Consider the following 15700-nt stretch of genomic DNA (forward strand, 5'->3'; position numbering starts at 1 on the left):
GATACCGCACTTGTCTCTGTATCTCGTCAAATAAGTAATAGTTGATTAATAATTTGATACATTTGTTAATCAATGAACATTTCTTAGAAATGCTTTGATTCAGTTGTAGCGTTTTGATTCCGGTTGAGAATAAAACTTTCGAGTACACTCTTCAAAATAGTTTTGCCCCCAGCAAAGGAAACGATGGAATGAAATACTAGCAAAGTTACGTCAAACCGTCAATACAAAGATTACCTAAATTATCATCAAAATACTGCTGGGGCGAATACTCCTCTATGATGTTTAGGCAAAAAAATGTACGGTGCTTAACCGGATAAGATATTTTCACACAATGCGACAATACAACGCGCAATGAGACACACCGCCACAAGACAAGAAAAACATATAACATAAATATTTAAGTATCGTTAAATGATGCTTGATTGAAAGGGTAAAATCTCTGTAGCATACAAATCTTAACAAATGAAATTTGCGTAACGATGCGTAATGATGTAATTCTTCAAATGTGCATATTTCAATATATTTCTGCAGTATTTCTTTGAGTGTTCTTTAAAAAATGTATTTGAAACTGAGAGGTTTCAGATTTCGGGATAAAAAATTGGCAGATAGGACAAAAAAGGACATTCATTATTTCGTTTTATTAAAAGGCCGAAGTACCCTCGAGCGCGTATGATATTACTTCTCGGAGTGAAATGCCGATTTGTCGTGTACACATTCGAACCGTTCCCATTACATCAGGAAACTGGTCACATATTTAAATTGCAGATTTCAGGAAGATAATCAATGAAATAAAACAAAACTGTTAAGTATTATTATATGAAGTGAAATAAAATGTTATAGCTGGTAACATCCACAACATGAGCAAAGTAGGAAGCACGAGTTGTTTAACTTGCTCTCACGAGATTTGTTGGTGTAATAACTGTTTATTATCGTATTGTCAAGGACAATGTTCAATAATAATCGTGCATTTAAGTGAATGTCGTTTAAAGGTATCCGTATGCTAATTATTGCCCGATTCGCTCCAAAATCGTGATTAATGGACTAATATGGGAGTCAATAAATCAAATGAAACAAAAAAGACACTCCTAAATATGAAGTACGATCATACACTAAACACACTTAAAACACGGTGTTTCTTAGTCATCGACATACTGAAAATTATGGGGGTTTTCCGGAGGAACAAAACAAAACAAATAACAATAACTATATGTGATTTTAGACATAACTTCAACTATAGGTAATCGACAAGGAAACCCTTTCACGAGCTATCATATGGGGTTAACAGAAATCATACCTTGACATCTTTCATACATCTAGCTTAATTTATTTTTGATTACTTTAAGACGATATCGGATCTCATATCGCCTGACCTCTATGGCTCGAGATCCTGTACGAAACAATGCACGTATATCAATTACACGAATATGAATTGTCATCCCGGGCCATAGTCAACATTGTTTTCGTCCTTATCCTTAGATATTTAACGTTAATTTCATTCAGTTCACTCAATCTGAGTGTTATACTGTAATAAAACGGTTGCCAATAGACTGCATGTAATCACTGAGGCATATCTTAGAATTAGAATAAACATTTTACCCTTGATTTACATTAAAGCATTGCATAACCTGCTCTTCTTTGTATACCAGATATGAACTTGATCCTTTTTTTAATATCTCGACTTGATATTGCAACATATTTACACCTCAACTTCCATTCCTTAAATGAACTGCCTTTCGGCAATTGTGTTCATCAATCGATGAACGCAACATCTTCGGATATGTTCGGATCGCAATTCATCGCATAACAATATACATGAAAACTATTGATCTTGTTATCGTTTGTATTGTGTCAGTAGGTCCCGTAAAATATAAATCAACATTTTAGAAAGTGCTAAATTATTATATTTTAAACGTTTTGTTGCCAAAAGTGTTTAAATTATACGTTTAAAAGTGATTTCAAGTGATTGATCTTTTCCCGCGTTATTGTGACGTCATTTGAAAAAAATGCTTCCGGTAACAGTCGGGTCGTCCTATTTACAGAATGGGTAAGAAAGGATTACTGAAATGAAATCCGAAATGAAATGGAAGTATTTTTTTAACGTTTAACGAATAAAATAATGAACGATTGGTGTAAATATAAGGAATGAATTGGGGAGTTGATGTCATTATCGGGGATATGAACGTAATTTGGGTGGCCAAAGTACGCGTGGAGTCCTTCGGACTCCACATACTTAGACCAGCCCAATTGCGTTTATACCCCGATAATGACATCAACCCCTTAATTCATTCCTTAATTAACCCAATGTAATCGAGCAAACTTAGGAATCTGAAAGAAAGTAGTGATAAATGCACCGTAGTGGAAAGTAACCGTTGATCTGCGTCGAATTCCCTGTGGCTTTCTGTCTGTGAAAAGTTAAGCAGAAATAAGTTTTATGGCTATTTGTGAGTTGATTGAGGATGAAATGTCCAGACAGATTAATGTTAAATTCTATACTGCCTGTTGGTAAGGGCAGCTTGATTATCTCAGATATTACTGCATTTGAAATGAACAAATAATGCATTCCTCGAAACTAATGAAAAACATGCATATATGTAAAGCTTCGTGTAATGGTTTTGTTTGAGTCGTTGAACTGGAAACATACATACAATGTATAAGTCTGTCCGATCAAACGAGATTATAATTGTACGGATGTAAATTTTACTTCACAAGTACACGGGTTAAAGGAAACGTATTGTATTAGAAATAGACATAAGCAACATGGACCTTGAAAAACTGGTTATCTACGGTGTTATATATTTGGTTCGGTTTTGTTCGACCTTAATATCATCTTAACTTCAATTGCAATATACTACACATAATTAAAATATTTTCATGGAGTTGGGTTGTGTTTAAGGATGTTTATAATAGCATAATTATTATATTTTGCTAAATAAATCATCAACATAGAAAGTAATATGTTATTGCGAGCTTTACTTACATTTCTAGCGGTATGTTTATAAAGATTAAATGAGAAAAGAACAGACGTTTTTTTAATATATATTTCTCTTAGTGACGTCCCTCGCTTCATGATCAGCTGCGTTCGGCAGCAATCTCTTACTGCCTCTTATTAGATTTTTAATGTTTTGTCTGTTGCTTGCGTCTTCAAGCGGTTTAGTCGTCAGGTATTCATCTCAAACGGTAAACGGAAAAAAAAAAAACATTAGATAATGTTTAAATGTTTTTAAATCATATTGTATAATTGGATGTTTTCAGTGTCTTCACGTGCTTCTCGGCTTTCGGCTTACGATAGTTTTTGTACGCAATTTGAACGAACAGACACTGTACTGATGGCTGCAAGATATACATAACAATATCAGGTTTATCTCGAATGAAATATTGAATATATATATTGATAATAAAACTAAAAACGGCATATTTAGTATGCATGTTTAGGAAAACAGTATTGGAAAAAAAAATATTGGATAATATCAATAATATTCTCTATTAGCGTAAGCAACTTATGTTTCCAAAAAAAACGCGCGCGTAGAAAGTAACATTTACAGTTTTCCGTAGTAATTTTTATTTCAAATGCTTTTAACACAGTCACATATTTTAGAATGATTAAACAACGACGGCCACATAAGTTTCCAACCTAAAACCCACTAGCCCATCATCGCTTACCTAACCCGATGAACAATCAATCAAAGACAGTACCGTTGGTGGAGGACCAACAAGAAATACCCTATAGGCTGTTTATAGATTGGTCAGTGTGCTCCATATGAAACATAAACCAAAGACTGCTTTTCACGAATTTATATTTAGCAAAAGAGCAAACTCATCACAAAGTAATATTTTGAATTAGATATTAAGTACTTGAAAGGTATTCAAAAAGATATCTTTGGTTACAGATGTGATGAAATTTCTCTGATAAAACGTATTGCTTGTGTGCTAAGATATTAACAAGGCTGCTTAACTGTTTGGCATGTTTTTAAATTACATTACATCTGAATGTTAGCTGATGAATAGTGTTTGCACAATTTCGAACGTGATAATCAAATAAGAGATCGTATTTTGGAAAACAATCAATAGCTATTCAATAAATTTAGTGGAACATTTCCGTCAGATTGACGAATCGTTTGCAACTTCCCCTTCTTGTAAACACATATAAAACAAGATAACTACAGAAAGAAATTTAAATGAAGTAATGGCTTCATTGCTTGTGCTTTGAATGGATGTTGGTTAAATTAAAACAAATCATACAGCCATTTTAAATATCGATGCGAATTTCTCATTTGACAAATTGCAATATTAATCTTGCATTATCGAAAAAATTCAGTGGATTGATTGAAAGTTTGGTAAACGTGCATAAGTAACTGTATAACAGTAGCTGTCTTAATATGCAAAGTGAGGACCAAGCCCTTAAGCGGTATACTTTGCAAAAGAAAGCCAAATGGAAAGAAGACTATAAGGGCGAGCACTAAACCACGATTAAGATAATTTTAAATACATATCTGACCACTGAAATGGTGACTGAAGTGATTTCAAAATCGAGAAGCAGACAGAATTTGACAAATATATTGTTTCGATTATTAAAATACGTACTAAAACAATCGATCATGGCAAATGCCAAACTTCGTACGGTAATTACTTATTTGAGTGGCTTCACGGATTATCCCATAACCATGAATAGACCGTAGACTCTTAAGCGAAACGTTTGATATTGTATTTACCAATCATTTGCCGAAATGAAGCTAAACCGAGATCTACATATTTTCCATTGTATAGCCTATAGCTATTTACAGGTATTTTTGAAAAGGAAATGTTCAACTTAGTTGAAAATGCATTAGTAATACGAAATAGGTGTTTTATGAATACGGACCTAGATCTTCCAAAAAGGCTATATTTAGTTATAAAGTCGCTTTGATATTTTATACTTTTCTTATTTAGTCCACATCAAGACATCAATTTGCATGTTTTGAAAAAAAATAACTCAACAGCTAGATACAGACATGTTTTACCATACATAGAGCTTTGACAAACTCGTAGAAAAAGAAATCAATATTCAAAAATCCTCTAATGTCTGCACTTTATGATAGCAAGACAACCTTGAAAACGATTATGGGTTTATGAATGACAGCTCAATTAGCTTCTCAGACATAAGAAAGACATACCGGTAATTATATCAGTAAACCCAGTTAACGCATTTGAAGAGCGGTAAGAATATTCAATATATAGAAGGATTTATTTTATACCTTTGTATTTGCATGTATTTGGCAAATGAACCGGAAAGGTTTCATCAAGAGAATGAATTCAATCCTAAACATGCGTTTGAATGGTTGTACTGTACACACACATGTGGCGAACTTTATCCTTGTTTTTATATAAGACTTAAATGAGACACTTTCAATCACTCACATTGGAAATATGATTCTATGTAATGTTAAAATAAAGTTACACAACGATATAACGATTTTTTCTAACACACATTTTTGGTAATATCAAGATAAATCCAATAGGAAATTCATCCAATATTGATAGTCCAAAATCCCGAAAGTAAAGTGTTAGCCACATTTAATATTGACTCAAAACAATTTAATATCATTTAGCATTTGAAACATTGAAAACACAATATAAAAGCTATCACTCAACCAGCTGTGCCATGCTCTCGTGTTCGGTGTCTATTATTATGAAGAGATGTGTCGACATTTGTGAGGTTAAAATCTTGGCCACCGGTTTAAGCCCACACCACTCACACCAACTTGACCACCCGATGTATTTTTATATATACCCCTCTTTGACGGCGGCCTTTTAATTTTTTGGTATTGATATTTAAAATCAATTTTATATGTAATTACGTTCAGACTATTTACTAATAGGCTTTACCATGATTGTAGATTCTGTTGTATTATAAATTTTATCTCTATTACAGGAGTGGTGATCACGAACATTTTCATCGGCCTATTCACCGTGGCACTAACTGTTGCAAGGCTGATATCTAGGGAACAATTTTTATGGTTAGATGTTTTGAAGCATTGCATCTATTGTTTTGTGTTGATCCTCTTGCATTGCAACACAATGTTTGCTGCAGGGTTTGTCCATGTAGTTTCAATGATGTCATACAATTAAATACACGAACATTCATATCAGACACTAGCACATTCGATGAAATGGGTTTGTCCCTTTAGTGTGTATTTGTATACAAATTGCACGAGTATCAAGTCCAAACAAACACCATCTATTCCTTAAGTCAAAGCCATCAAACAGATTGCAAAAATACCAAAGTAAACAAAGTTATTCATATCTCTTTTAAACGTTTTGTTTTATTTTACAGCTATATACAACAAATATCAATACAGAGTCACTGCGTAAGACCTAATATATTGGATTTTCGAGATATTCAGTATTTATGTTCAGAATATGCACAAAGAAGATTTCGTTTTATCAAAATCATCATATGTCAACTTGTTTGTGATCTATGATGACAGAGGGCTCGGAATATATCAGAACCTACGACCAGTCGCAAAATTGTCAATATGAGCACGCTTATTATGAGAGTTATACGAGAGGATAGTAATATGCAATTCATAGGTCATATGAAGACATACAATGCAATTAAAACAACGCGGGCTATCCTTCTACCTAAAAACCCAATTTTGTGATATATGATGACATATTGCTACAGTCTGAAAATCCTCGTGGTGATGTCCGTCCATGTGTATTAAAACTGTAGGACCTAATCCTTTCAGATCTATTGGCAATTTTTAAGTTTCTTTCCATTTGGTTTTTGCAGATATATGTTGTACCGGATCCGGAGTAAATACAAAACATATGTAATCAATACACGCATTGCTAGTGCTTCTGATTGACTCGGTATATCGTCGTTAGTGTTGAGCTACGAATAATTGGGTCGACTATGTTAGGAGGGACTCGGGGGGTTTCAAACACTTGCTGCTTCAAACCAGATTACGATTCTTCTAGTCAGGGGTAAAGCCCTCGTTGCACGCGAGGCATTTGTTGGAGAAACATAAGACGGTTTAATTGTTATTCTAGAAATGAGCTACAATGAATAAGGATTTATAATGTTAAATACGGCCGATATATATGTGATTTATTTTTAGTTTCATAATTTGCATGGAAAGTCTTTATTGGTTATTGAGTAACTGCATTTAACATATGACGAACTTGTAAGCTGGATAATTTTGATTCAATAAACACATTTTTGGATGTTTGCAAACCCCTTATAATATCGACAACACTTGCACAAAACAATACTGTAATTATAAAACCATGTTCATCTTTATTCAAAATAAGTTTTTTAATGAAACACCGAAACCGCACAAAATAATACAGATTTAAATTACTTAATAGATTGTTCAATATCGTATTAAAAGCTAAATCAGACTGTCATTGTTTAGGTGCTCTGAACTGTATTCCTCCGTCTGCAGATAGAGTTGGGATTATCATTGAAATACTTGGGGTTTAACTATTAGGTTATTATTATTATTGGTTTTATTATTAAGTTTAGGTTAATGCATACTTTGATCAGATTTACCTTTTACGCTTTATTCTTTATTCAGGATTGTTGGGATAGGAGTGAGGTTGGTGCACGTTAACCGGTTTAAACCCCAAGTGAAATTACAATTTACTGACCGTTTGAAGGAGCTCTTTTCTGTAGTTTTTTACATAATTATTCATCACCATTTCTTTTTAAATGAAATTTATTGTCAGAAAGCAATTGTTTATCCAAATATGTATCCTCAACTTGGTTTATACGAAGGCCACAACCAAAATATGCAGATGTACAAATATTGCATTGTTGATATTAGGTGCATAAATTGAGGAAGTAAACGCTCTAGCCCACACAAACGCATGTTTTGTGACTAATACAGTATTCTGATTTATAATATCAATGCATTGTTATTAAAATAAACTTCAATTCTGATTAATTTCATTTCATTTGAATTCCACAATCTGCAAATATTCGAAAAGGTGACACGTCGCACTAAAACTAAAGCAAAGGAATACTATGCATGAATTGTTCAGACATTTATATTTCCTCAATTGCTCATTGCAATTTTAACACAATATCTCAAGGAACTATTTTCTCATTCAAAACGTTTGGTGATTCTGCAGTGTTTCAATAAATAAGTTCAAAAAATTGATTTTCAAACAGTTTTTTTGCGAAAAAACATAGTATTTCTTAACAATTTCAAAGCATCTAGAGCGACGTTAAAAATCCGAATACTTAACAAACGTGATATTGATTTGAATAGCAGAGGGATAACACATGGGATTGTACTTTTGTAGTGTTGTATTATTGTTAAGGTTCATATTCACAATATTTAATCTGAAAGGAAACATCAAAACAGGTTACATATGTTATGGTCAGATTATGGCCCTTAATTGTTATGTGAGATCGCTATAACAATAATGTGCCGAATATTTGCCCGATTGTTGGAACATTCGTTAAATCATAACGAATCGTTAAAATAACAGTCGCTAAATTACCCTCTTACTGTTACCTGACGAGTCGTTAAATTTTAGGTTGTTGAAATCAATTTAGCGAATTTCGCTACATAACGAAATTGTTAAGATATGTATCGAAATCGCTAAATTTAACGATCAATTAAACTATTGGGTTGACCCATAATGCACTTGACTCACTTCCTCCAAGATCGCCGACGTTAGCAACACAAGAAAAAGATAAACAGTTTTAATTTCACTGCTACTGAAGTAAGCGTTCTTGAGAAACAGTATGAAAAGAATAAAGAAACATTAAAGGTAGTGAAGAAGCCAGAAAAAGGCTTGAAGTTTTGCAACAAATTGCCAAAGAAGTAAGTAATGTTGGTGTTACAATAAGGACTGCATCACAGATAAAAAAAACAAATGGGATAATTTGCAAAGAGAGGTAAAAAAAGATGAGGCTGTTAGGAAAAGGTCGATTGCTGCAACAGGAGGTGGACCCCCAGAAAATACATGTGGAGAACTGCACAACAAAGTTGTCGAGTTATGTAAGGATCAGGCTGCTTTCAGTGGGATCCCTGGTGGACTGGAGACAGTCATTGATCTTGGTATGAGCACAATTTCTGATGTTATTATTAATGAGTTTTTTTGTGCTAAATTTTATTGCTCTGTTGTTTAAAAAAGCAATACGCTTGCTCAATTTTTACCTGTTAAAATGCAAAAACAGAGTACCGAATAAATCGTCTGCATAAGTGAATAAAATAAATGAGTCTAAAAATAGAAACGCTACGGTACACAATCTAAAATTAAAAGTCGTGGAATCCCAAGACTGTCATCAATGTTCGTCGAAGACATCGTTAATTTAATTACAAATACTATAACAAAATTAGTCTTACCTCTTTAAAGAAGCTGATCTTTTCCGATGCAGTTGAGATATTCTATCATGATTTAATCATCCGTGATAGAATTATGATCCAATCCATTTTTATCGTCGATCATGCTTTCACCTATGAAGTAAGTAGCCAGTAATGAAGGAACTTAGAAGTTCAAAAGTACTTTTACCACGAAACAAGAAATGTTAAAGGAATCTAGCAGCCAATAAGTAGAAAATCAATAGAAGTGTATTCTGCTAAACAACATCAATGTCACAATAAAACAGTATCGTAAATGTAACTCGTAAACAAAAATATAACAAGATACAAGATCATTACACTGTATGTATTGATAAAAGTTAACCTTGGTTAGAAGTTATAAACAAAAATGCGCGATAATTTTAAGGGAACCTTTTTAACATTTAGACATTTTTAAACCAAAAATCATCAAAAGATTGTGAAGCGGCTGTTAATATTGACTAGCATTAAAACATGAGAATAGTTTGATAACACTGGAACGTACGACCGAAACAAACACCAGATAGCCGAGCTTTCTGGCGTAATGAAACAAACACCAACAGATCCCTTCAGGGAAAAGCATGCTCGACCCTGAAGGGGTTCATGGGTCTTTATATACACTAACCTCTCTCACATAGCCCGGGCTTTGCCTATTTGCACATTACCAACCAAGTTTACATCCGGTATGAACGTACTTCTGTTTTATACGGAATATTATAATGAACGCACCTCCGCCGTTGTAGACCTGCCGCCTTCAGGGGACCGTTACACTTCAATCATCAGGAAAGGAGAGCTTTAAAAGATTGTTCAAGTTCCAACTTACTATGTCTCACAGGACAGGTGAGCTTTCTAGCAAGTGCATAGAAGTGGAGACTTTGAACGCACATCCGCCGCATACAGCGTACCGGTACATTACTTTCCCCTCCGAGAAGACTCGTCCCGAGTCTTGGACTGGGAATCTTAAGGGTAAGGCAACTCCGTTCCGGCAGTTGTCATTATCCCACCACTGCCACCATGTGTAACGTGCGAGACCAACAAACAAACACCAGATAGCCGAGCTCTCTGACGTAATGAAACAAACACCAACAGATTCCTTCAGGGAATAGCATGCTCGACCCTGAAGGGGTCCACTGGTCTTTATATACACTAACCTCTCTATTCATACATAGCCCGGGCTTTGCTAATTTGCATATTACTAACCAAGTTTACATCCGGTATGAACGTACTTCCGTTTTATACGGAATATTATTATGAACGCACCTCCGCCGCTGTAGACGTCTGCCGCCTACAGGGGACCGTTACACTTCAACCATCAGGAAAGCAGAGCTTTAAAGATTGTTGAAGTTCCAACTGACTATGCCTCAGAGGACAGCTGAGCTTTCTAGCAAGAGCATAGAAGGAAAGACTATGAACACACATCCGCGGCATACAGCGGACCGTTACAACACGTTCATTTAAAATATAACATAGGCTTTAAAAAAATATTGTTACTGGTACAGTTATACAAATAACAACAACAGTAAAAATTGTGTTATATAAGATTTGGTCATTGATTTTTGTCCATACGTAATCGTAAGATTTGATATAAATGTATTATAGCACAAATTTGAGTGACAATTTTGGCAAGAAGGAGATGTTGTGACCAAGATGTTGGGGTGAGTTTTGGTCAAGTTGACCCCAGATAGAAGTTATAAGGCGGTACTCGTTGAAACCTCTGTTTAATACGATTACGCTACTTTTCTATGAAACTGTAGTAGCTAATTCCTTATTTTGTAATCATTTCTTTCTTATTTGCTGCTATGTTATAAAATGTATTTGGTTGCTTTCTCTATTTCGTTGTTTCTATTTAAGTATAAACACTTATTGGCTGTATCTACTGGCTGCTAGCTTCCCATTAACCATGGCAAACTTTTGACAAAACGTCCAAAAGTGAAACGGTATTAAAACTGGGTCGTGTTAAAGTGCTGACCAATTAGCTGACGATATGGAAATAAATGGGATTTGCTGACCATATAGATAAAGAAGTGAAAAATATCTGATTGACATGATAAGTTTTTCACACATGTTTTACATTTTTGTTTATTCTTTATCGAAATCCTATTGACGAAAATTGGCGGAGTGTTACTCAACAAGTTCCAATGTGAAACGGTATTTGTCGAAGCGGTATAACTTGTTCACGAACAACATCATTTCGTTTGATATAATCAAAGATATAAAGAGATTGTTTGGACTGATTAATCGACATGCCTTAGTCATCAAATAATTGACATTTGAGTACAATACATTTCATATGTGTATTTTATTCGTAGTGCATGCACCCGTAGATGATAAAATGATGAACATCCTTATTTCTGTAAGTTTGTTTTCTTATGTGCAACTGTTGATAATGTTAAAACAAAAACTATTTTCAAGAAGTGTAACCTTGAGTGAATAAACATATATATATACATATATTCTTTTATTAGGCAAGTCATTCAGTAGACGAGACGCCAGGGACATCAAGACAAGAGGAAGGAGTGGATGTAGCTGGGAATTTCACGATTTGTGGCTTATATTGTATTTATAATTTCATTTTATGTAACAAAAGGATAAATTTAGCTGAAATGAGAAAGATGTTGAAGATTAATTATTTTAAGATAATTTAACACATTGTTTAGTATTTTCACGTCGATTTTTAGTATGTATTTCTATTCAGAATTGGTGCATTTTAGTATATCTATTCCGATACACTGACAAAGAACACATGACCTATGAAATATATTTTTAACTTAATTTTTAACTGGCAAATGTTTTTTCTGCGTTTGCACGAATGCAAAATTGTGACTGTCCTCATAATTCAGAATGAATGCAAACCAGCTACATGTACTAGTAACACGAGTCAAAAGAAGAATATTGGTATGATCTAACAATACATATATATATATAGTAATGTTCAAGTGCTGCATATTTTCATGCAGTTGGAGGCATGTACAATGTTAATAAATAGCATGTGCTGTGAAAGGGTTTCACGAAATATTAAAAAAACTATATACATTCTAAACACTATCGACAACTTGTATTCCATGAATAAATTCTTTGCGTCACAAAAAGAAAAAGAAGCTGTATAAATTCACCTCAATAGTACAAATATACATTATTGCAGGTCAATCTCCGAGGAGCTCCAGGAGGCTCAACTACAGTTCTTCATTTCCCAGACAGAGAAGGTGCAACTACAGAAACAGCTCATAAAGGAAGAGATAGACACTTCAAAAACCAAACGTCTGCTGATGAACAAGCTCATCACCTCCATAGAGAATAAAAACAAAGAGGAATTTGTAATGTTTCAGTTCCTCGTTGATGAATAAATTATTTATTAACACCAATTACAACATTTAAATTATCCGTTCTCAGTCATGATAAGTAAGCTAATGTAAAAACGTTTCCAGCAACATCACATGGCAAACTTAAAAAAGTGTCCCTCGTGTATATTAAAAGTAAACTTGAGCTAGGTGATCCCTGACCAAGAAGCCAGTCTTTCTGCCTGAATATGGTATTTGTGCGTCATTGTCATCATCAGGCACATCAGGTTCTTGCAGCATGATTGATATATTGTGGAGAACAGCACATGCCACAATCATTTCTGATGCCTTGGCTGGTTTCTTTCTCATCTGAAACATTTCACAATGGTTATAGCTTTTTTGGCATTGGCGTTGGGCATACATGAACCCCTCACCTTCTTTCATATTTATACCGCTTTGGTCATGTCTAAAACGTTAATTTCTGAATAAATGTAACTTTATAAAAATTATACAATAGCACATTGCTTTGTTTACAGGTCACACAGAGTATCAGATGTTCATGAGCAGAATTTCATAAAAAACGAATTGATATATGTGATGTATTGTATGTATAGTTGTGCTGTGTATACACATTTACATACAATTGTACATGAAAGAAATATGTTAATGCAACATTTTGCATTTACCTCTCCATGGAGAATTCCAAATCTCCTCTGTCAACGTCCAAACGTACACTCCATCAGTACCCTTGTTCTACAGAGCCCCCTATTGAAGTGTGTCTTTTGGTTGGTGTCTGCAACTCTGTATGGTGTCATCAAGTATCTTGAACACGCATACCTGTCAAAAGTACACAGTTTGCATTAAATCATATCATACCTTGTGTGTACAAATACGTTTAATACCTTCAAATACAACATGTTTTATACTTCTTAAAACTTTTTAAACACTAATTGTTATTGTGGTATTCAGTTAAGAGAAACAAAGGCCATTCGATCGTGACCTTTAAAAACCACATTTGTAATCTAAATCAGATACAATCTCCTAAACTGTGCTGAAATCAGTAAACATAACATTTTTGTCATGGTCAATATTACATTTAGTGATGTAAACGTTGAACGTTATTGTTTATTATAATAAGTTGACACTGGTATAAAATCATGATCATGTAGCTACATTGAATTGTATTTTACATTTACATACCCGCTGTCTCCTAGAATAATTTCATCTTCCAAACCCCTGTGGTTTCTCTCCATGTGGCATCCAAGTGTGGACGTTCGGAATATAAAGCTATCGTGAGCTGATCCAGGCCACTGCGCGTTGATAAATGTGAATTTTCCTGAAAGGATAAAAACATGTTAAGGGGAGATAACATGACTGTGGTTATGAAGTTGTGAATGTTGACCGTTTCATTTTAAGGCGTTATAGCTAAAGTTTGTTGACCTTGACATTGAAAGGAAAGTTTTTGCCTCGGTAAGTTCTTTTCAATTCTGTATTATCAAAGAATTTGAAAGCACTTACTAATGGCAGTAACCAGCATTGTACTGAAGCAGTAATTTTATGTCTTAAAAACAAATACCAAACGAAATGTGGCTGGATTTTGCTTATTTGAGGTCTTCAGCAACACCAGCAGTACAGTGATGAGTAAGTTTCAGTTTATTTCATGTTATATATAGTGCTGTATAATATTTACAGTTTAATATTTTTTAAATATACTACCTTTTGCATCGCAAACTGCAATTACATTTATGGACGGGAATCCTTTGCTGCTGATAAAACCTCTCTCTTGTTCTGATGAAGGCTTGATCAAACGGACGTGGCTACCATCAACACACCCTATAACACCTGGAAATCCAGTTATGTTGCTAAACTCAGACTTCACTCGTCTCTTGGTAGCTTCATTAACTGGCCACTTAATGTACTGCTTATGACGCTTCACTATCTCTTTGGTAACCTTATCCACAACTCTACAAACAGTACTTTTATGTCTCCCATGTGTGTCCCCAACAACCTGCATAAATGAACCTGAAGCGTAGTGTCTAAGCGCTATACAGACTTGTTCCTCGACTGACAGGCTACAACTTCTGTCTGTTTCCCTAGCTAGGTCCTCTATCAGCAAATCGGCCAAATACTCTATTCCTTTTCTTCCAAACCTGAACCTTCTTCTCAATTCTTTATTCTTTAGGCTTCCATTTAAGTTTATTACTCTAATTTCTCTATTTTTCCGTGGTATATTTACTAAACAGCCAATTACGGCAGCCATTTTGGTTTTCGTTAACTGATTCGTTAAAATTTAAAGTACCATTTGAGGTACTTTAATATTTTCGTTAACTTAACGACTGATTTAACGGTTTCGTTATCGTTAAAATTTCCAACAACCGATATTTAGCGAAATAAATTAAACGAAGGTATTTAACGAAAATTTAGCGATTTTAGTCATTTTAACGATAAATCTCATCGTTATGTATTTAACGAATGTTCCAACAACCGGGCCATTGTCTGTTGAAACATATCTTACTGACCCTTGCCAAAATAACCAACAAATCTATCACGAACGGTATATATATAGAGAGAGAGGTGACTAAAATTTGGATGTATAGTCGGGATTATGTTAACCTGTCATTCTCGTCGTTCATTCACGGGAAATGTGTGGCTGTTGAATATGTTGATATTGGGACCAAACATCGGTGGCAAATAATCAATTTCAATTGTATCTCACCACAATGGAAGTATCATCGAACTGAGAACTACCTCAGCTGTACTCCACGTCTGACTAAAAAAAATGTATTTTCGAAGACAAAACAGAACCTGTCTGGCAAATGTTTCGTATTAAAACAATAAAACATTATTAAGTTCGTATGGAAACAGAATTTATACTGAGAAAGTATCTGGTAAGGAAAACATTATTAACCATTAACCATTGATGGAGATTGCATGATTTTAACCCTAAGTAAGATGTTGTTTTGGGAAATATCAACTTGAAAATATTCATACCAAAAGGAATTCAATTTGTAAATGGCATCGAATTCTTAAGTATTTAATGATCCTGTTGCAGAAAATAAGATATTAATATTACCGAGGGGATGTTAGCAT

General features: G+C 34.2%; 1 protein-coding gene across 1 annotated transcript; it reads right to left on the reverse strand.

Moving 5' to 3' along the window:
• Positions 1–12799: 12799 nt before the first annotated feature.
• LOC128234792 (putative nuclease HARBI1) lies at positions 12800–14870 on the reverse strand. Its single transcript, XM_052949314.1, has 4 exons — positions 14327–14870; positions 13811–13946; positions 13357–13447; positions 12800–12979 (listed from the first exon to the last, which is right to left on the reverse strand). The coding sequence occupies exons 1-4, from the start codon at positions 14868–14870 to the stop codon at positions 12800–12802; spliced, it is 951 nt and encodes a 316-aa protein (XP_052805274.1).
• Between the last annotated feature and the right edge of the window lie 830 nt (positions 14871–15700).

Source organism: Mya arenaria, chromosome 1, assembly GCF_026914265.1.
Source record: "Mya arenaria isolate MELC-2E11 chromosome 1, ASM2691426v1".
NCBI lineage: Eukaryota > Metazoa > Mollusca > Bivalvia > Myida > Myidae > Mya > Mya arenaria.

Excerpts from the sequence above, each read along its gene's own strand:
- LOC128234792 (XM_052949314.1), bottom strand. The coding sequence starts at position 14,870 with ATGGCTGCCGTAATTGGCTGTTTAGTAAATATACCACGGAAAAATAGA. Across the intron at positions 13,947-14,326 it reads TGCAGTTTGCGATGCAAAAG|GAAAATTCACATTTATCAAC; the intron begins GTAGTATATTTA and ends TTATCCTTTCAG. Across the intron at positions 13,448-13,810 it reads ATTATTCTAGGAGACAGCGG|GTATGCGTGTTCAAGATACT; the intron begins GTATGTAAATGT and ends TACTTTTGACAG.